Source organism: Hemicordylus capensis, chromosome 4, assembly GCF_027244095.1.
Source record: "Hemicordylus capensis ecotype Gifberg chromosome 4, rHemCap1.1.pri, whole genome shotgun sequence".
Lineage (NCBI taxonomy): Eukaryota > Metazoa > Chordata > Lepidosauria > Squamata > Cordylidae > Hemicordylus > Hemicordylus capensis.
Genome location: NC_069660.1, coordinates 112937016 through 112960596, shown reverse-complemented (window position 1 = coordinate 112960596; position 23581 = coordinate 112937016). Strand labels below are relative to the sequence as shown.

At 42.8% G+C, this 23581-nt stretch overlaps 1 protein-coding gene across 4 annotated transcripts in view; it reads right to left on the bottom strand.

Annotated features, from left to right (window-relative positions):
• The window catches only part of GIPC2 (GIPC PDZ domain containing family member 2), a 61552-nt gene that overhangs the window by 17821 nt on the left and 20150 nt on the right, over positions 1-23581 (bottom strand). For 2 of the 4 annotated variants that reach the window (XM_053247617.1, XM_053247615.1), the window contains exon 2: positions 2306-2491. In XM_053247617.1, the coding sequence (XP_053103592.1) occupies positions 2306-2488 (183 nt within the window). In that variant the 5' untranslated portion in view covers positions 2489-2491. Of the gene's footprint in view, positions 1-2305; positions 2492-4917; positions 5066-15834; positions 16045-23581 lie in introns of those variants that run through there. The other 2 variants (XM_053247616.1, XM_053247618.1) reach the window with 2 other exon arrangements.

The following is a 23581-nucleotide window of genomic DNA, read 5'->3' as shown; positions in this document are numbered from 1 at the left end:
ATCAGCCTCTGGCAACATAATCGGCCTCTTCTTTATGTGCCTTTTCCTTTGTTTGTCCTGCTCGCATCTGAACAGCATTCTTTTCGGCCAGTTTTTAATTTACTGTCTATTTATGTGGCATGCCTGGAGCAGAGGCGGAGACCCTCATAGCCTGGGGGGGCGGGCACACAGGGTCCTGCCAATGTGGACCTCATGTGTGCCAGACTTCATAACTGTACGCCTATCCATTCAGGAAATATAAAGCGGGAGGGAGCAAATGAGGCATACTGCTACCCCTTTTCATAAAGGCAAAGGGCAGATTCCACCACAGTGAAGCTGTGGAAGGGGCCCAGTTGTGTGCCATAAAGAAGCTAGTGGTTTGGCAATGAACAGGTTGAGGGCCACGGGCACATAATGTCCTCCTCTTGTATGCAGGCATTTGATGATAGCAGAGGAGCTCCTCTGGGCATTTTGAACCACATTTTCCCCGTGGGCTTTGCTAGAGCTGCCAGAGTGAAAAACTACCCCCAAATATTTAAAGCATGGGACCTGCTCAGTTGTATGTCCATCTAGCCACCAAGAGTGAATTTTGGGCCTTTTGGCAAAGACCATGATTTTAGTTCTATAGTAGTTAACGTACAAGAGGTCTTCCTTGCAGTACTGTTTTATGGCCCTCAGCACTCTTCTAAGGCCGATGGGGGTCCTTGAAAGGATTACTGCATCATCTGTGTATAGCAGAGTGGCAAAGTGTCTCCAAGCAAGTTTAGGGGGTGAAAATCGAGGTTGTTAAGCTGGCCCACCATTGTGTTAATGTAGAAATTGAATAGGAGTGGGGTCAGTATGCATCCTTGCTTGATGCCCATCTGGTTGAGACTGGTCTTGAAAGGTGGCCTTGGTGGTTGCACCTTACCTTAAGTGATGTGTCTGCATGCAGGGTGCAAATTAAATATAGCAGACACCAGTCAATGGAGGAGGCTTCCAACTTCTTCCACAGTTTGATACAAGAAATAGAATGCTGTTTTGAGATCAATTTGAGAGAGAGCCAGTGTGGTGTAGTGGCTAGAGTGCTGGACTAGGACCGGGGAGACCTGAGTTCAAATCCCCATTCAGCCATGAAACTAGCTGGGTGACTCTGGACTGTGTAAACAAGAAATAATGGAAGCATAAAGGGAGGTTGCATTGCAGGAGGAGTATTTCGCAACGAGGTGCTGAAGAACTAAGCACCTGTCAATGGTAGAGAGGCCTTCCCTGAAACCAGTTTGTTCCTGTGCAAGGAGATTTTCTTGTTCTAACCAGTCCTTAAGTTTCCCGTGTAAACATCTTGCATATAGCTGACTGCCTGTGCTGAACAAATATTTCAAAAAATTCACCAAAAATCATGGAATTGACTGATTCTCTTCAAATTCATGACAAGGGGCCCTGACCCCTTTCCCTCACATGTGTGGTGAAGTTTCAAGGATCTAGGACCAACCAGTGATTTTTAGTGATTTTTTTTTAATTTCCCCATTCACCTCTATGGGGGAAATTCTTTTTTATTTATTTTTTTAAGTTTTTAAGTGGCAGTTTCTGCCATTTGTCAAAATCAGAAATGTCAGATTTTTTTACCAATTTTGAACATTTCGAATGAATTCTGACATTTCCAATCAGACTTTGCACAGGCCTAAAATACAAGTATCCATACTTGTACACGCAGGTACCAGCAGAGTATCAGTATTCTCCCTGGTAGAGCAAATACCAGCTTTGGAGAAGGGAACAATGTTGACTGAGGAAAAGGTTGGAATTAACTTTCTTATGGAATCTAACTAAGGGCCAAACTACAGAAATTAAATACATGTACAGATATTCATATATTTAATGATGAAATTGACTGGAAGTGGCTCTTTTCCTATCCAAAATTAGCTGCAGGGGCCCTGATCTGGTCCAGAATGGGGATGCATGGTGAGGAGTGAGTATCTTCCTATGGGATATTTCCATCAAATACTGCCCTATCCCCCACAGAAACAAAACAAAACAAAACCCACCAGTTTGCAATTGAAACAGTGATTTGTTTAAAATTGTTGCTTCAGAGGCAAATTGGTGCTCCCAGAAGTGATTTTTAGGATTAAAATAATGCAGGATTAAGCACCTCACTCCCAGGGTGGATCAGAGTTACCATGACTATCCTGCAGGTTTCCAAACCATTTCCCATCTGAACACTAATTAACTCTTTCAGCATGCCTGCCATACACAATTCTTGCCAACACACTGAATTGCTGAAATTAGCCACATTTCCATTTCTGCTCAGATCTCTCATGTGCTACTCTGCTCATTCCACCCTTCTCCTTACCTTTATGAAGGCACATCCATTTCCATTATCAGTAATGGTAAGCCCAAGTGCATCTTCTGATTTGAAAACCTCCACCTCCTTTTTTAATCCTTTTATGTGAGCAAATATGAAGTCTTCCAGACCTATCTGTACTCCTAAAAGCTTGTCCATATCAATTTTGTGTGTATTCAAAGTACAAAACATGATCTATAAAGGCAAGGGAAAAACAAATACATTTTATTCGGTTTTTGGAGAGACACATCCATCATGATGAACAGCCTGCTCTGCCTTCACAAGATGGTCTTAACAATGTGCCAATGGCAAAAGCTTATATCCTATGAAAGCCACCATGCTCTCCATAATGCTACTATGGATGCTGCAGGCATGTTTCCCTGAAGCCCAAACTCCGGTTTATGGCAGAAACTGTTCCCTAGAAAGATTCCTAGAGCTATCCCTATGTAACAGAATTATTACAGGAACCTCCTACAGACGCAGAAAGAACACTGATATTATGCTTCTGCCTTTATACATATTTCACATTGATTCCTAGAATTCAGTTCCCTCTGCAAGCATTATATTGCAAGAACTATAAACTGCCATATTAATTACACTCAAAGAAATATATACACTATACCAAGCTGGATCTTTCAGAAAGAGAACTAATGCTCGGGAAGATCAGGAGAAGCCAAATAAGATTTAAAATATACTAGTGCAGCAATATCCTAGTGCAGTGATTAATGAATACATACATTCAGGTATAGCCAGGACAGAAAGTACAAAATCCAAAAATGAATGTTATTTTCCCAACAGAGTATCTCTATGTTTTACAATCAGAAAGCTTCTTTAGTTTTCTTGGTGAACAAACTTCTTAATACACCTTGATTTTCATTTGGCAGGGCTTCTAGGAACTGGATAAATCTGATTCAGAGACCAAATCTATTTCATAGGCTGCTGCCTTTCCTCTCCTAAAGTACAAATAAGTGGGAACTAAACAGAAAAGGAGGCAATGAATGCTTGACACAAAATGAATGAAGACAATGGGAGGAATGAGAGGCACAGGAGAGATTAAAGAATGATTAAGTGTTTTTCCTACCTACTACAGCTCTCACATGTGCCACCCGCTTTTCTCCTAGTTTCTATCAAACTCTGGTCACTTTGTTGGTATCATATGAGAATAATGGAGAAGCAGTAAGTATCATACCTTACAAGCTGCTCGAGCAAAAAAGATTAACCTGGGTCAACCTTAATCTTACAGTCAACTACTCCTAGTACAGCCATACTGCAGAAGTTCGTGGAAATTCGCAGTGGAAGATAGGAAGGAATATCAAGAGCTGTTATGTCCATGTGGATTTCCACCAGAAAGTGGTATCTAAATATAACTGCTATTGGGAAATGCTTTTCAGATAGTCTATTTATTTACATTTATATCCTGCACTTTCTCCAAGGAGCCCAAAGTGGTGTACATGGTTATGTTTCTCCTCACAACAACCCTGTGAGGTAGGTTAGGCTGAGAGAGACATGACTGACCCAGAGTCACCCAGTGAGTTTCATGGCTGAATGGGGATTTGAACTCAGGTCTCCCTGGTCCTGGTCCTGGTCCAACACTCTAACCACTACACCACACTGGCTCTGGGGAATAGGCTCAAATGTAGGCTCACATCTGCTTACATAAGCTATAGTAGCACAAGTTGACAAAAGGATTGGCAGCTGCAATTGATGAATTTATTTTAGCTGCAGCTCCTGTCTGACATCCAGTAGAGCAACTGGTATTATCACTGTGAACATGTCATCAAAACTAGCTTACATACCGCACAGAGAAACATCAGTGTAAGAGAGAGGCACCCAACTGCTGCAAGCTGCACTAAAGCATTGTCACACACAGCTGTGGAGGCATATTACTCCATGCCGACTAAGCAATGCATGAATACAGTTGTGATGCTACTCCCATTGTGAATAATGGCAGTAGTTGTAACTGCGATTACACAATGCCTAGCAGTCATGCAAGCATGCCTCCCAGCTGCACGGGTGTGCTTTAGAGTGCCTCATAGCAGTGCAGGTATCTCTCTTACATCAGCATTCCTTTGTGCAGTATGTAAGCGCAATCGCAGTATTCAGTGCTATTATCCCCTGCTAACTGGGCACATTTTTAAAGTGGTGATTCTCTGTATTTATCAGGGGAAAGCAACTGGCACTATCCACCCCCAGCACAGTACCCCCCCCCCCAGTGACTGTTGCTAGTGTCTATCTTGTGGTTCTGTTTAGACTGTAGAGGAGGGAACAAGACAGCAACCGGCTAACAGCTCAACTCCCAAGCTCCTGCTTCTATCTGGACTTTTCCCCTTCCTGAGCTTGCCTTCCAAGGAATTGAACACCCACCCCCCCAGAGGGAAGAAAATGATAACGGCAAAGTCCTAGCAAGAACCCTTCCGAGGAAGGGGGAAGAGCAGGGAAGAAAAAACAGCTGTGGGTCGAAAACTTCCTCCCCCTGCCCCCAGGCAGTGATGGGAGATTCATTTACTGTGAGTACTAAGAACAGATTCACAGCCCTGGCCACAGAAGCTCGCTCTCCCACAACCAAGAAGGGGGCTTCACACAAGCCGGCACCTCAGAAGACAGATACAAAACAAACATACCTTGAAACTGTCTCATCAGAGGTCCAAGCAGGGAAACTCCTTGAAACAGGGGGCTGGGGGGTCTTATAGCTCCCATCCACGCACCTTACTCCTTGCTGACCTTGTCACCCAGCAGCTAAGTGATGCTTGCTTAATCTCTGTTGAAGCTCTGATAATTAAGATTAAATGAAATCGGAGGAAAATTAGAGAATTTAACACAGGCTTTTGCCCATTTCACTGCTATGAACCAACAAGGGGTTAAAAGCTCAGCCGACTTCAACAGCTCCCAGCCAGCTCCTCCCTCTGTGTCTGACTCACTACACAGGACATGTCCTGAAGAATTTGGAAATAACAGGGATATGAAGCTGCAAAGAATTTTGCAGACCCACCAAATTCTTAATCAATTTCCTCAGAAAGACTCTCATTTATGGGCAAGGGGAAAAAACATTTTCACCTCTCTCTTGGAGCTCTTAAAACAACAAATTGGATCCATAGAGCTGGAGAACTTTCACTTCTTGCCAACTCAATCAGATCATAAAAGAATATTTTTAACCTTTAAATCTGCCTATGTGCCTTCCCAACTTCTATGCCCAATCTGACGTCTAAGGCAATTTAATTTAAGTTCTCATCACATCTTTAGGGACTTTGACATGTGATCATTGCTAATTACTAACAAAAATAAACCTGTCAACTACACTACCAATAAATTACCCCTCCCCAGCTGTATCAATTCTTCACAAGCTAAGCCATTGAAGGCTAAACTAAGGCCAGAAGCTTCTAGCCATAATAATCTTATCGGCCAAGATAAGCCACAACCAACTCTCTGCATAGATGGCTAATTCCCGGCCCCACAGCCAAGATCATTTACTACACTTAAAAAATAAGCTCACTGTGCTTATGCAGAGACTAAGCCCACAACCAAAGATACAAGTGGATGTGTATCTAGACTCAGATTTTGAAAGCGATCTTGAACAGGAAATGGAAGTTCAACCATTACACGCTATAGCAAGACACTCCAGCCCCCCAATATCAGGCCATGGCCCAAATAGCCACAGCCGAACCTCCTGCTGGAAATGTCCTCTCCTCCAAAAAGGCTTCTTAAAGTGCATCCCTCGGATTTTGAAATTGAATCCGGAATGGAATCTGAATTAGAAAGTAATTGTGAAAGTGACTGTGTCTGATCCCCCAAGCTTTCCTCTCTACTGGATGCCTTAGGAAAATAAGAACAAAGGTTCCAGACATGGCAGATATGTGCCTGGGAGTGCTTCTTGCCTCAGACCCACTCTTTGATAATGTTACTGCTCTCCTCATCCCAGACAGGCTGTCTGCGTCACAGATTCCCCAGGCTCTCCCTGCAGTGCCTCCTCTCAAGTCTATAGAGACAGCCTCTACGATGGAAGTCCAGACTCACACAAACATCTTGGCAACCAATGAGAGTGAAAGACAAAGGCCCCCAGTATTCCCGCTACCTTCAGCATCCCTATATTACCAATACACTAATTCAACGGATGCACCATCCACTCTGCAAGAGATGGGCACTGAGGTACCCATGACCAGTGATGCTCAACTTGATAATATGGATGAGTTGAACCACCAAGACAGCCCACCAGGGTCAGTGTGCATCCAGGTCTCTCCCACTGATCTCCCTGCTGTGGGGATCCAGGCCCTTGCTGTAGCCCCAGAAGACATAGACACACAAGATATGGGCCCAGGAACTCCCTCTGACAGTGTTGAGATGAGCACCTAAAGTAGTCTACCAGAGACTGAAAGCGCTGAGGACTCTCCTACTGTGACCTTCCTGGACTGGATCCAGACCAGCTGGCCACTGGGATAGAAGTGCAGGACCAACTGAGGTCAACACCAGTGTCTCCAGGGTCAGATGGGCAGATCCTGGAAGATACCCCCCCTCACAGAGTCTCTCTGCTCTGACATCAGCTCACAGTCCAACCCCATGACATCGGTGGCCTCCTCTCCTGGAATGTGGCTGGATGGGCAACATCTGCAAGGGATGCCCAATTCACTGATTACCTGGCCTGCCATGACATCATCCTGATAACAGGAATCATGGACGACAGAGGAAATATAACTTAATGGATTTCTCTCATTCTCAGTTAGAGCTGAGCCAGGAATGGGCCGTGGAAGATCCAAAGGCAGTTTGGGGGTACTAGTTTCCACTGCTCTTCGTGCAACATCAAGATCTCTCCCACCACTCAAGCTCTCTGCAATGACAGTGTTAATCCAATTCAGTTGCTGCTCTTTGCTGATAATTAATACTTATCTCTCTCCACAATAGTGGAACCCCCAGCTTAGAACCATCTGGGCTGAACTGGAAACCTACTCTGCTTACTTCAGCCTTTCTCACCCCAATGCACTGATGGTCTTGGGTGGAGATTTCAACACTGGGTTGAGTCCTGATGATCACACCCTATACACAAAACATAAATGCCCCCTCCAACCTCAAGACTGATGGACTCCTTCTCAATCAAATTTCAAAGGAGCAGAGGTCAAACTTTGTGGGACTCTGCTTGGCACAAGCAGCTACTAAACTTAACCTTTTCATCCTAAATGGCACTGTCAATGGCGATCAACCAGGAGAATTTACCTATCTCTCATGCTCAAGAATTAGTACTATAGATTACATAATCATCTCCAAGGATCTGCTTCCTTTTATTGAGTGCCTAGAGGTTGTTCCTAAATTTGACAGCAATCACCTTCTGATCTTCCTTCAATTAAAGGTTTTCACCCACTCAATTCACACTGAGGACCACTATCAACCCCCAGTATCTTCGTCAGGGAGAGCCCTCTGTCATGCCAAATGGACTCCTCAGCTTGATCAAGTGATAACTGGGCTGCTTGTCTCAGAGTGCTTCCAGCATCTCCAACTGGCCCTGATAACAGCCGAACCCCCTGGCACACCTCTGGACATTTGCAGCATTCTAGTCTGTGAGCTTCAACGGCACCTAAAATGCAAAAGTAGTGCACCCCTGTGACAGAGTCATCACCACTCCAAACCTTGGTTTGATAAAGACTGTGTTAATGCTAAAAAAGCTTTCACCACCTCCTATCAGGTCTATAAAGCCAACAGTGACCCAATGGCAGCAAAGGACCTCCTTCAGCAGAAGAGGAGCTACAAACAACTGGTGCAAGTAAGAAAAAAGAAGCCATGAAAGACAACTGGGCACGACTCATCCAGGCAGTCCAAACCAATGATTCAGCTGCTTTCTGGTGCATCACCACGTGCAGCCAAAGCAACAGCACAACCCAACTAAATTGCCATATCCTCCCAGGGATTTGGGGGAAATACTTCTATAAACTACAAGGATTCTTTCGTGGAAGGCAGATGCCCTGGGCAAGCTATAGGGACACGACTGCATGGATACCAGTGACAACATCTGAGATCAAGAGCCTTGTCACCCAACTGAGAACCCGGAAGGCCCCGGGGAAGGACCTGATTCCACCATTAAACCATTAAAAACTATCTGGACTGGTAGGCACCCATTCTGGCCTCACTATTTACCTTCATTGATACACATGGCCATATCCCCAAGGACTGAGGGAAAGCAATTATGGTTCCCATTTTTTAAAAGGGCAGAAAGAACGGCCAGGCCAGTTACAGACCCATTAGCTCGCTCAACACAATCAGCAAGCTCTATATGGGACAGCTGCACTGGAAATTACGGGACTGGCTGGAGCAGGAAAATCTGCTGGCAGAAAAAAGGCTGGCTTTAGGGAAGGCTGATCTACAATTGATCAGTGCCTAGTATTCCAGCACCTAATTGAAAAACACTCTTCCTGCAACACAACCACTGACACTAGGGAGACACATGGGGACTATGCAGCATTACATGCACCTTCCCTATCCTTAAATTTCTCTGGACAAGAGGTGGCCATTATATACCCACAGAGCTTAAATTGTAAGAAGCCAAGCCACTAGCACAGCTACTCTATGGTGCCCAGCTGGGCCCCTTCCCCAACTTTGTTCCATTGGATCAGGTGCAATCAAAGTTCCTAAGGGCAGTCCTTCAAGTTCCAAGATTTGTCTCTAACACCACCTTGTGGCTGAAGACAGGCCTGATGAAAGTTGTCAGATTAAAAACCACAATTATTATTAGGTTCAAATTAAAGGTTATTTTAAAAGCTAAACACTGAAAATTATAAAGAGCTAAAGAACCTACCAGATATAACAAAAACAAACAAACAAAAAAGCATAGAGCGACAATCTGATATAGGTAAAGCCCCAAACGTCCTCATCAGCAAAGGACTCAGGTATACTACCTCTCCTGTGGCATACCTAACGCAAATGGAAGTCCCAAAGCACAGGAGGGCCCTTACACTGGCTTGTTGCCATGTTCTTCCCTCAGCTGTGCTTGAGGGACGATATAGGAAGATTCCACTCTCGGAACGTCAATGCCCCTGAGACTCAAGGCAAGTAAAAAAACAATAGGGCACGTTTGTATTACAGGGATATTCGTGCCACCTTCATTATACCATTATTGCATTCCTATCCTGATCATACAAACCAATTTTACACCTCTTTACTGCTTTCTGATGGCAATCCCACCACCACTTACAGTGTTGCCAAGTTCTGTGAGGCCAAGCTAGAAACGAAATCCATGAACCAACCTTGAAAGGTGAATTTATATGACACAAACATATATGTAAATATGCAGTTTATATATGCAGTACTGTATATGCTATCATTTGTCCATGTGCTCTATAGTATATTGGGATCAGTACTAGAACCATTAAGTACTACAGTACTACAACCATATACTTGAACATAGGGGTCTAGGATTAAAAATAGAGTACTGGATGCCCCATTAGTTCAGCATTTTGTAGATGAATCTCATTCACTGGATGACCTGAGGTTTTTTGTTTTATTAAAATATTCTCCATGTTCTTTTGAAAAGCAGGATATTCAAAGGATTCTTCTCCAGAAAGAAGTTTGGTTCATTTATAAATTCAGACCGTGCTCTCCTACAAGATTAAATGTTAATTGTGATTTTTCAAGTTTTCTGTAGACACATGTGATGCATTACTGTTTGAGAGTATAGTGTATACTGAGAGTATCCTTTCCACCTGTTGTTAATTGGATGATTTAGCTGGGGTGTATTTTAAACTTGAGTGCATTTGGAGTTTAGTAAGAAGTCCAGCATGCTCAAGCAAATAGTTGTTACATATGGTTTGACAGAGCAAGGCTTTTCCGGATAGAAAGTTTGTTTTTATTGTAACAAAGGAATGAGTTTGTTCATTTGGTATGTATATTATGTTAATGTTTGTTGTTTATATATAGATATGACACACTTCTGAAAAAGATTGTTTTTGAAACTGGCAAAGATATCCTAGGATGCCTGTTAAGGGATTCACATATCTCATATTTGTGAAGAAGGGATTCACATATCTCATATTTGTGAAGAATGAAGATTTGTTTTTGCCATCTCTGGCTTTGAAGTATTTTTCATGTTATATTCTCCAGCTGAGAAGATTGGACTTTGAACATTTACATGTTTCCATTGTTCCATCTTTACCATCATTGTATATGCTGGTTCCATGTATGGTTTGGGATTTGTTATATAAACTGCATATTTACATATATGTTTGTGTCATATACATTCACCTTTCAAGACTGGTTCATGGATTTTGTTTCTAGCTTGGTTTTTTGTTCGTGATTCCTCATAGGATATAGGTTCTGTGAGGCAGCAATTAAAGTCTGGTAGATGATGATCTTCTGTTCGTGCCCGAGCGCCCAACTTTATGGACTAACTTGAGCATGCCTTTGCCTGCTGCCTCAGAGCGCTTCATGGCAGTCCAGTGTTCCTGCTGTTCTATAGCCCCAAAGCTTCTGGTGTTTTTTTTATCTTGCCCTAAATTGATAAAACTCTTACTATGTAAATAGTTGCCCTTGTGTGATTTTGTGTCTCCATGTTTTGCACGTAACTTTTTAATGCAATCTTGCTTCTTATATGCCTTTTTTTTAAAATGGTGTTTTATGTCTTTTATAAATATCTGTACCCATCTTGTTATGATTTTATATGCCTCCATATTTTTCATATAACTTTTTAATGCATTCTTGCATCTCTCTCTTATACCTTTTTAAAATGAGGTTTTTATTATGCCTCTACAAATACTTGTACCAATTTTTTACCATTATTAATGACAATTAACTGCAATTCTTAGATCCTGGACATTAAAGGTCATTTAGTTTGTGGTCTTGTTCTGTCTTAGACAGCCATAGTTTTACTTTAAATTTTACTTCTACTTCTGATTCTTATAGTCTTTTATCATAGTTTTTCATTATATGCTTGTATTGTGCACCCCTAGGCTTTTAATATCGACTTCTACTTTTAATATGTAATCACCACTAATACTTTATGCTGGTCTATGACCGTAATAAAGGTTGGTTGGTTTAGATTGTGAGCTATTTGGGGATAGGGAGCCATCTTATTTATTATCTCTCTATGTAAACCGCTTTGGAAACGTTTGTTGAAAGCAATATATAAATATTTGTAGCTGTAGAAACAAGGAAGTAAAACTATAGGAAGTAAAATGCCAAATATAGCAATAACTGACTCAGCAGAAATACATAACTACAAAATACAGGCATGTTCCAAGTTGAAATGTTCATCTACAATTGCCATATGCACTGTAAATGTTCACAAACAAGTTAGGCTAAAATTCATTTCTCTGCCATTCTTATATAAGTTCTATGAAAATAAAAATAGAGTTTTACTTGAAATGAGTAACTCAATTTTAAATCCAGATTTAACTCTTCATATTATGGTTGATTTAGCTACAGCAACATCCTAAACATGAAAAGTTGGGAAGAGCTAAAAGGATCCATTCTATTTTCTGTTCAGCTTTTCATATTGCTAGTGCAGTGTGGCTCTAAACTTAGAAGTTTAGAAACTTAGAAATGCAGTGTTACACCTGCTCATCACATCCAAACATTCTCCAATGAACTCTAGTGCTCAACAGTAAACAAAAGCCTCTAGACTGCAGCAGTGCAATTTCAAGTAAGCCCCATGTTCAGTTGGACAGCATCTTCAGTGGAAGTGCTGTGGGATTAGTCCCCTTGTTCCAGTGCTAGTATCATGTTGCCAACTGTGAGTTGGATTTGTATTCAGCCATTTGTTTTATATAAGTTTTCATATAACTATTTGTCAAATCATGACTTTAAGAGTACAGGAGAGCCCCCGTTATCCACAGGGGTTCCATTTTGCGGGAGGTGGGGATGCGGATAGCAAATCCACAAATAATGGAGCATTAGAGCTATGGGAATCAGGGGGCTAGGTTCCTGCACCACCCAAAATCACCCCCAAAATGGCAAAACAGGCCATATAAAGTGCCCTACCAATGTCCACTGCTCTTCACTTGTCCATGGATGCCCCCCACTAGTAAAAAAAAAGTGGCTGAAAATTGTGGTTTTGGTGCAGTTTCTCCTTCCAAATTAGGCCTTAAAATGGTTCTGATGCACAAAATGGTGGCCGGAAATTACCTCCACAGTCATTTCCAGCTACCTCTGATCTGTGCATAGGCAGATTTAACCCCTTTTTTGTCATTTTAAGATTGTTATACCGAGGTTGGGTGTCTATATTACCCAACCGCGAAACCACGAGTGCTGGACCCATGATTAACAAGGCCCTCTTGTATCTTCATTACTACAGTGGTAGGTGGCCAAACCTAAGTCTTCACTTCTTCAAAAGTAGAAGCACAAATGTCATTGAACTTTTAATACCTCCAGGAGAACACAGATTCTATAGTTTTGCTAGTGCAGTTTTTCATTGGGTAGTACACACAGGACATCGAGGACATCTAGGTAGACAACAAAAATGGAACAAAATAAATATTACTAGCCGATCCGCACAGAGCATCTGTGCGCTCTTTGGGGCCGGCTGTTCGGTCCCCCCATCATGTCCCTCTTGCCCCCTCCCTCTTGTCCCTCCCCCTCTCTTTCCCTCTCCCCTCCCCCCTTCCCCACGCTCACCACAGGCTACCCTATTCGCTTTCCTGCCCCCTTGCTGGCTCTCCTCCTCTCTCCTCCTGACCGTCCTGTCGCTGCCTCCTCATCCAGGAAGGGCCAGGCTGTCCCACCGCTCCCAGCGGCCAGCCAATGCCGCCAATGCCTCCTTTTCCCGGACAACCTGGTCAGTCCAGGCCGTCCTGCCACCAGCGCCTTCCAGCACCCAGTCATGGCCACTGACGCCCCCTTTCCCCAGACAGCCTTGCCAGGCCAAACTGTCCCACCATCGGCGTCTTCCAATGCCCAGCCGAGGCCGCTGTTGCCGCCTTACTCAGGGTGGCCTGGCCAGACCAGGCTGTCCCGCCGCCTCCCAGTGGCCAGGTGAGGCCACCACTACTGCCTCCTCACCCAGGACGGGCCAGGCTGTCCTGCCGCCTACCAGTGGCCAGGTGAGGCCCCCGCCGCCTCCTTGCTCCCAGAGGCCAGGCAAGGCTGCCACCACCGCCGCCACCGCCTCCTCACCCTGGACAGCCTGGCCAGGCCAGGCCTTCCCACCGCCACCTCCTCTGGCCGTTTTGCAGTGTGCTGCCACTGCCGCCTCCATTTTTTCTTTCACTTCAAGTCCCGCCCAAGGCTGGAACTCTCGCAAGAGTTCCACCGCCAAATCCAGGAGGAAACGCATGCCGGCTAAGAGAATTAAATATATAGATTTTGATGTGAAAAAAGGAAAAAGAAAAACCAAAGCCCTATGTTGAACTTGTTAAACTTAAAACAAGTTCCTACTGCCCTGGACTAGAGACATACATCTGCAATAAACTTTGTACTTCCTGGACTCAATGATAACACAAAAACAGGCCCATTCCCATTATAATGTTCTGTAAAATGTTCTGTCAAAATGAAAACAAAGCTGTGCCCATACTACTAAAACAAAAAAATCCACCAGCCAGCTGCCAAATATCAATTGCGTGCAAATGCACAACTCTACTGTACAATCCACACAACTTGACAATTTGGTTACATCAACATTTTGTGCTGATGTACAACCAATCCTCAGACTTTGCTCTACAGCCTAACATGATCCCTGGTATGATCACTGCCAGCAGCTACAGAAATTTAATTCCCCCAGCTGATGCTGTTGTCTCCCCACTATCATTTTTCTCCCATTTAACATTTCCTTATTATGGTAAAACTCCTTGTAATTCTCAAAATTCATTACAATTAATGAGGGGATGCTAATTGAATAGGTGAATCAAGAGATAAATACTTAAATTTCTCTTTTCTTGACTCTCATAACGAGCTCTTTGTTAATCCTGTTAAGTCCAATAAAATGTTAAGTCCAATAAAAGATACAAACTACTTCCAAAATCTTTCTTCAACATTCCTTGTTCATAGCTAGAGATGTGAAGGCCCAGCAAAAAACCAGAAAAATTCAGGCAGGGGAATGGTTTTTTTGCCTGTAGGGCTTTTTTTTTTTTTTTTAATTGGAAAAAATGGACTATGAAATATTTTCTTTTGGAATTATGTATAATTTTTTTTTAAGTGTTCAAATATATTCACATAAGGTAAGGTATTCTGGTCTTTACTCCCAAGCTTCTTGCTTGCTTCAGATTCCTCCATCTTCTGCACATGTGAAAGGAATTGGTCTATGTTTGGAAATATACCAGAAATATACCAGAAAGAAATGAACATGTGAAAAGGTAGAGAGGCTTGTCTCAATCCAGGCAATTCAGATTTCATAAGTAATTAAAATGATTAAAATGAAGGACCAGAGAAAGCAGAAACTGCTGATAGTTCAGATAATGAGAATGATTAGACAAAGTTTCATGTGGCAAAATTGTATTCACACCACTTTTCAATTGGTGGGGCCTGCACTGCATGTAAGCCAGTTTGTTTGTTTTTTCTGTTTTCAACATTAACTTTTTGCCTGTTTCTCTTAAACAGTTTTTGACAGTTTATGAGAAGCAAGCAAAAAGTTGATGTTGAAAATAGAACAAACTGGCTTACAGAGATGCTGGATTCCTTGGAGTTCAGCAGACTGCAGTCCATTTGTAACAAAAATTAAACATTTAAAAGTAAATTACTACATTTGGACTAAATAATCTATGCTTCTAAATGAAATATACCAAACATGATCAACGTGATGAGCAAAGCAGATTATGAGCAATGTTATACATAATAAATGCTTCTAAAGAAACAATAAGATTATTCGCATGACCTGTGAACAGCATAGCGAGAGCAGGGAGGGGAATGCAAGATCGCACCTACCACCCGCCGCCCGCCCCCGGGCGATTCTGTTTCTTGCTTTGGCCATGTGGCCCATGCACCCAAAAACATGGCACTACTGAGAGCTACACAGTCATCTGGAGGCCAGGGAAATGCAGCTCAGCCTCCAGAAATCCTTCAATGCACTGCATGAGGAGCGTGGTGCATTGGAGGATTTCCCCACAAGCTGGGCACTCTGCAGGCAGCCTGAGCAGACACATGACCAGGTACCAGGGTAGAAGGGCACATGAGCAGCCCTACCCAGGTAGGGCTCTGCAAGATTGGGAAGGGCTACCCTTGTTAATAGCCTCAATGTGACTTTAGACCTGTAAAGGGCACTAAAAAATGGAATTGAATATATTCCAATTTTCCCCCACCACCAAATTTCCATTCCCTCCCTCTGCAAAAAAAAAAAAGGGGGGGGGGTTAAAATGACTTGAAAATTTCCAGAAATTTTACATCTCCATTCATAGCTGATGATGCAGACAGTGTGACCATTTAACCCTTACTCAGAAATGCAACTGCCTAGGAGAGCTAGAAGTAATCCAGCTGCCTGGTAACCTAAACATTAGGACTGATGACCAATTAAAATAGTATTGGGAAGGGGCTTACTTTTATAGTCTTTGAAATTACAGAGAGCTCTATTCTCTACAACCTAGGCAAGATGGCAGGTTGTAATCATCAACCTTGTAGCAAGAGCTAACTTCAGAACATACTTGTAAGGCTCCAAATGGGCTGCGCCTAGCTAGGCCCCTTCTGTGGCCTCAAAGTACTCAGCCTGGGCTGTCGGTGTTCGCCAGTCTTCTGAACCTGCCTGTTGTGTCACAGCTAGGTCCACGGGTTTCTGCTGCCACTTGCCCCCTTTAGGAGTCACTGGGCTCCTTCCCATGGCAACCCTCCTCCTTGACTGGCCCCTCATCATAGGCCAGGCCAGTCTTATATAGCCTCTGACACATGGGGCAGCTCTCGCAAGATTGCCGGGTCTCGCGAGATCTCAGCCCTAGATCTCGTGAGAACTGGCCCCAGTGTCTCCAGATGGCAAAGTCTTGCCGCAACTAGGGAGTCAGTGCCATTCACATGCAGCAGTGGACCGAGAGGCTGCCCCCAGTGCCGGGGCCAGGAGAGATGATTCTGCCCATTCAGGTAGGGTGAACCTGTTGCCGTCCTCATCCTTGCCTGGGCCGGGGGCAGCAGACCACCGACATTAATGTTCTTCAGGTCTCTCAACCTTATTTTTTTTTTTATTTTTATTATTATTATTTTATTAATGTAAACACTTGCATGTTATTAAACCCTCTCTATATAGGAGCCCTTGAGGATATTAGGTACAAAAACAACCTTAAGTTCCTTTTAAGTGAATAAACTAATATAATATACAAAAGTTACTGCAACTTAAGAAGGCCATATTTTATTTCCATCAATTTGGGATTCTGTAATATAGATAATTCCTTAATGTAATAACATAACCAAATGGCTTCATTTTCACAAACCTTTATCACTATGGAAGATAACCAATTTAAGAGACCCACGGATTTCAAATGAGCATTGTCCATTTAAAATTGAGAGTGGTTTTATTTCTAAAGGGGAAACGGTGGTGATTTCACCCTGAAATGCAAACTCTCTGCTAGCTCTGGATATAAACTAGAAGGAAAAACCATAATCCTGCATATTGGACAGAAGGAACAGAGTGAGAACATCTTTATGGCTTGAATACAGAATGTCCTTTTAACTCTTGGCAAGTTTATCTGCAATTAATCAGTAAATCAACTGCAGTTTTCAATTGATTAAAGCTTGCAGCCACACTAAAAATATAATTCTGGTAATTTGAGATATTCTTCCAGCAGGAATAAAACAAGACTACCCTGATAAAATAATTACCAAAGGCTTAAATATTAGTGATATTATGTGATTCTTGTGAACAACTTCACTACATTCTTGTTCCTTTTTAAAAAAATCAAAAACATTTACCAGTTTAAAATACACATATTGTTCTAACTTTGACCTGGTCAGCATACAGCTATAATCTCATAACTGCTTTAACACCTTTGACTAGATAAAACTGGCAACAGAAAATAAATATCACATGAGACTATGAGGCTGCTCTCAGGAGCAGGCCAGAGCTCCGCTACAGCAGCAAACCTGTGGAGCTCTCCTGCAAAATGGGGTTAAGAGAGCAAGTGCTCTCTTAGCCTCATTTTTTTGGTTGTCTGCCAGCCGCAGCTGCTTGCAGCCAGGGCTGGGAGACTGCGGGGTCCTCAGCTGGTGTCGAGGGAATCCTCACAATGCACTGCGCACTCACACTGTTCATTAAGGGAGTTTTGAGTGGCGGGGCCCACTTCTCATCCCCCCAACCCTCCACACTGCTGGCAACTACCGGCAACCATGTGGGCAGATGATCTGCCCATCCAGGAAGAGAAGAGGGATCAACTGTGGGAAGGTAAGTGCAAGCAGCCTTCCTCCTCGCTTTCCCTTAATGTGACTCTATGTGACTCTATTTAGAACTGCATCTGGCTGTACACACACAGACTTCAGCCTCTGCATGAAGCTGCCACCTACTTCTGGTAAGAATGTCAGTAAAGCTAGAACTGGAATCATGCATTATCTCTCTACTTTTCTAATGGGAATCTGTTTTTATACAAGTCAAAAATGCTAGAACAAAAAATATTGTTGTCTATATTCCTAAACAGGAATTCCAGCAATTCAAGGAAAATTTGGTATAATTTTCTTTTAGTACAAACATTTTTTTTTAAAGTAAGCAGTAAGATACATGTTCACAGATACAGTGTGATATGGATTCACAGATACAGATCCATTTTCACCTTGCTGAACCATCTCAAGCAAGTATACAATACAATACCAGCGTGGTATTATACAGTATTATATGGAGAGCCAGCATGGTGTAGTGGTTAGAGTGCTGGACTAGGACCACGGAGACCCGAGTTCAAATCCCCATTCAGCCATGAAACTAGCTGGGTGACTCTGGGCCAGGCACTTCTCTCTCAGCCTAACCTACTTCACAGGGTTGTTGTGAAAGAGAAACTTAAGTAGGTAGTACACCGCTCTAGGCTCCTTGGAGGAAGAGCAGGATATAAATGTAATAATAATAATAATAATAATACTCCTGCTAACTGGGCAAAAGAGGCACCTTTTACCGTGGTGATTCTCTTTATTTAGCAGGGGGAGAGTAACTGGCCCTATCCACCCCCAGCACAGTACTTCCAATGACTGTTGCTGGTGTCTATCTTATGTTTCTTTTTAGAATGTGAGCCCTTCGGGGACAGGGTTCCATCTTATGTGTTTGTTATTTCTCTGAGTAAACTGCCCTGAGTCATTTTTGGAAGGGCGGTATAGAAATCGAATTATTACAAAACAGGCCTCGGATACCAAAAATCTAAAACATCAAGTAAAATAAACCATCTGCTGTACATCGACGATCTGAAGTTGTATGGAAAGTCTCAGTCAGAAATTGAATCACTGCTAAACACTGTCCGTATATTCAGTAGCGATATAGCAATGGAGTTTGGACTAGACAAGTGTGCTGCATTAATAATGAACAGAGGGGAACTAACAAAAACAGAAGGAATAGAACTACCCAATGGAAGCAACATCAAGAACCTGGAAGAGAAAGAACCTTACAAATACTTGGGCATTCTCCAGGCTGATAACATTGCACACACTGAAGTTAAAAGAAAAATTGGAAGTGAATACATCAGGAGAGTTAGAAAAATCCTCAAGTCCAAACTCAATGGCGGGAACACCATACAAGCCATAAACACCTGGGCTATACCTGTTATCAGATACAATGCAGGAATAATAGACTGGACCCAGGCAGAGCGAGAGACGCTAGATTGTAAGACCAGGAAAATCATGATCATCAATCATGCTCTGCACCCCCGCAGTGATGTCGATAGGCTCTACTTCCCTCACACCTCAGGTGGAAGAGGAATGCTGCAAGTCCATCAAACAGCAGAGGAGGAGAAAAGAGGCCTTGAAGAATATATCAAGGACAGTGAAGAAGATGCACTTCAAATGGTCAATAATGCGAAACTATTCAACACCAATGAAACAAAGCAGGCCTACAAGAAAGAACAAGTCAAGAACCGAGCAGAAAAATGGAAAAAGAAGCCCCTGCATGGTCAATATTTGCACAATATAAGTGGAAAATCAGACATCACCAAGACCTGGCAATGGCTTAAGAATGGCAACTTGAAGAAAGAAACAGAGGGTTTAATACTGGCTGCACAAGAACAGGCACTAAGAACAAATGCAATAAGAGCAAAAGTCGAAAAATCCACCACAAACAGCAAGTGCCGCCTTTGTAAAGAAGCAGATGAAACCGTGGACCGCCTAATTAGCTGTTGTAAAAAGATCGCACAGACTGACTACAAACAAAGGCATGACAAGGTAGCAGGGATGATACACCGGAACATCTGCAAAAAATACAAGCTACCCGTAGCCAAAAATTGGTGGGACCATAAAATTGAAAAAGTTGAAGAAAATGAAGATGTAAAAATATTATGGGACTTCCGACTACAAACAGACAAACATCTGCCACACAATACACCAGATATAACTGTAGTCAAGAAGAAAGAAAAACAAGTCAAAATAATCGACATAGCAATACCAGGGGATAGCAGAATAGAAGAAAAAGAAATAGAAAAAATCACCAAATACAAAGATCTACAAATTGAAATTGAAAGGCTGTGGCAGAAGAAGACCCAAATAATCCCAGTGGTAATTGGCGCCCTGGGTGCAGCTCCATGGGAGATTCCAGGGTATACCATACGCATCAAGATTATGCCCTTGTGGATCTGGTAACATTGAAACAACTGCTCACGTTTTACTGCATTGTGAATATTACAGAGACATAAGACGCCAACAAATTGCCCCACTTTTGATTAATTTTCCGGGTCGTTGAGAGGATTTCTATTTAAACTATTTGCTCACTAATCCTAATCCGGATGTTATTCATATCGTGGCCAAATATTGTTATATAATATGCCAAATGCATATAAATGTAGTCTGATTTTATATTATCATCTTATTATTGTTATTATCATTATTATTTTAATATTGTTGTATTGCTGGTCTATGACCGAAATAAAGTTTTACATTTACATTACAAAAGACTTTGAAGAGCACCTCAACACCATAGGGGCCACAGAAATCACCATCAGCCAATTACAAAAAGCAGCTTTACTGGGAACAGCCTATATTCTGCGACGATATCCAGGCGCGTAACAATGATAGGGCAAGGGGAGACAGTTGTCTGGGGGCCCCACTGCCTGGAGGGGCACCCCAGGGGCACCTCATGTGACTCCCCATTGCCCCCTGCCCAGCCCCATAGCCTCTCAGCCACTTGCCCTCTTCGCTGCCTCTCCTGCTTGTTCTGCTGGCCCACAATCGAAGCAGCAGGCAAGCTGCCAAGAGCTCCTTTTCTCCCGCCTCTCAGCTGATCGGCGGGTGGGCGGGGCTTCCACGGAGGCCTCCGTGTAGGCCGCAGTGAAGCCTGAACTCGAGTAGGGCCCAAGCAAGCCAGGAAGGAGGAGGCAGCCAGAGTGTTCTCTGCAGCAGAAGACCCCTTGCTGCCCTGCTTAACCCAGACCAGCATTTGCCAGGTAGAGTGTGAACTCCTTTTTGTGGTTACCTTTCCTGCCCCCCCCCGCCCCCATATATAGGGATCTGCTTGCCATAGGGCTTGGATATGGGGGGGGGAGGGACCGAGAAGTCTCTGAATATTTATTTTGAAACAGCTTGGAAAATTTGCTGACTTAAAAAAAACTATTTAAAAAGTCCTATAAGTGGCTTGTTTCATGGCAGAAAATTGCAAAAACGTCTGGAACAGTATTTTATTAATTTTATTTATTCATTCATTCATTTATAAATGCACTTATGTTCAAGTTGTTTTGCAACCCAGAAGGTCTGAGTGAGAACTGTGAAGCATGTGTGGTGCTTTTATTTTATTTTTCTTGTGTGTGAACTGCTCCCCAATAACTTGCAGGGACTTCAGGGTAAATCTGGCCAACATGTGAATGCAGCACCTCTATTCCAGAGGAGATGTGTGTTAAAGGGCTTTAAAAGCCTCCTGTGAAAAACCTCCTGCAATCAAACATGACTGAATTTGTTCAGAATTCTGGGAAAACAAACATAGGTTCACCCTGCATGGTTGAAAGTCTCCTTTGCTAATCTGCAGCGAGGGGCCCATTTTAATAATTCATCTTTCTAGTGTGTTCTAGGCATTAAAAGTAATACAAATGTATAGTACTCAATGTATATCACTATATATTGTGGTGTGTGTGTGTGTATTCAGTGAAATGTATTTGCAGGCAGCATACTTATTTTGGAATATCAGACTTAAATCCTTGGGGGCCTGGGGTGTGCAGAGGCCCTGGACTTTGGGGGGGGGCCATTTTAAAATCTTGTCTCTGGGCCCACTCCAACCTTGCTACGCCCCTGACGATATCTATAACAACAACAACAACAACAACAATAAAATTCAGCCATCCTAGGTCCTTGGGAAGGACTCGATATCTGGATAAAACAAACCAGTCAATAACACCTGTCTGACCGTGTAAACAAGAAATAATAATTAATGTTCAAACGCTTACATGTTGGAGCCTGCCACTGCAAGCCTGCCACTGTGACACCCACCCCACCCTAAAGTGTTCGTTTTATACACAAAATGTTAAAACTATAAATTAATGCTATAATTTTTTGTGATAATCACTACTATCTTTAGTGCAACCTTTAATAGGGAAGTGCACAGACCTGTTCGGATGCCCTTTTAAGGGCCTCCAAACAGGTTTGAACACAGGGATGTTCAAAGGTAGGGGGTGTTGGACTTTAAGGGTGGGGAGGATGCACTTACCCCTCCCTCCACTTTCCTCCCACTGGCGCTCAGTTTTTTAAAGACCTTCAGGGCAGCAGCATACCTCACTGCCTCCCTGTCCCCTCTTCAGCCCAAAGTACCAATTTTTAAAAAATCTTTAAAGATGCATCTGTTCACCCAGGCTTTTAATTAAATAGTGTTTTAATAATAATCTGTTTTAAAACATTGTTTTAAAATTTTAAATTTTAATGTTTTAACTTTTTTGCTGTTTATTTTATTTTAATTTTTCTACTCTCATTTATTTTGTTTTGTTGTAAACACACAGAGACATAGGTTTTGGGTGGTATAAAATATATTATATAAATAAAGAGCACTGGTCAGTACTGGGACCAGTGCTGCTCTTTAACTTGTTCATAAATGATCTAGAAGTTGGGGTAAGCAGCAAAGTGGCTAAATTTGCAGGTGACACTAAACTATTTAGGGTAATGAAATCCAAAAGCGATTGTGAGCTGCTCCAAAAGGATCTCTCCAAACTAGGCGAGTGAGCAACAAGATGGCAAATGCAGTTCAGTGTTAACAAGTGTAAAGTGATGCATATTGGGGCAAAAAACCCAACTTCACATACACACTGATGGGGTCTGAGCTGTCAGTGACTGATCAGGAAAGATATCTGGGGGTCGTGGTTGACAGCTCATTGAAAGTGTCAACTCAATGTGCAGCAACTATGAAAAAGGCCAATTCCATGCTTGGAATCATTAGGAAGGGGTTTGAAAATAAAACTGCTTATAATGTCCTTATACAATACTATAGTGCAGTCACATTTGGAATACTGAGTGCAGTTCCGGTTCCACTCCCATATCTTAAGAAGGACTTTGTTGAACTGGAGCAGGTGCAGAAGAGGGCAACCAAGATGATCAGGGGCCTAGTGGACCTTCCTTACGAGTCAAGGCTACACTTGGGACTTTTAAGTTTTAAAAAAAGACATCTGAGGGGAGACATGATAGAGGTCTATAAAATCATGCATGGTGTGGAGAAAATTGATAGAAAATTTTCTCCTTCTCGCATAGCACTGGAATCAAGCATCATCCCATGAAACTGACTGTCAAGAAATTTAGGACCGACAAAAGTACTCTTTCACACAATGTATAATCAACCTATGGAATTCTCTGCCACAAGATGTGGTGACAGCCAACAGCCTGGATGGCTTTAAGAGGGGTTTAGATAAATTCATGGAGAGCAAGTCTATCAATGTCTACTAGTCTCAGGGCTATAGGCCACCTCCAGCCTCAAAGGCCAGATGCCTCTAAATACCAGTTGCACGGGAGTAACAGAGGGAGGGAGGGCATGCCCTCAGCTCTTGCCTGTGGGCTTCCCAGAGGCATCTGATGGGCCACTGTGTGAAGCAGGATGCTGGACTAGATGGGCCTTGGGCCTGATCCAGCAGGGCTTTTCTGATGTTCTTATCTTCATTTGCCAGTAGAATGCTATTAGGGAGGTAGCCAGCTGAGTTGGCAAATAGTTCTACCACATGGAGACCACAGTCCCAAAGGATCAGCTCCTTGTTGAGCCATGCAGATTTTATGTGGGTAAAAGACTGAACATGATAAAAATCTATACTGCAGATTTCAGGGAGT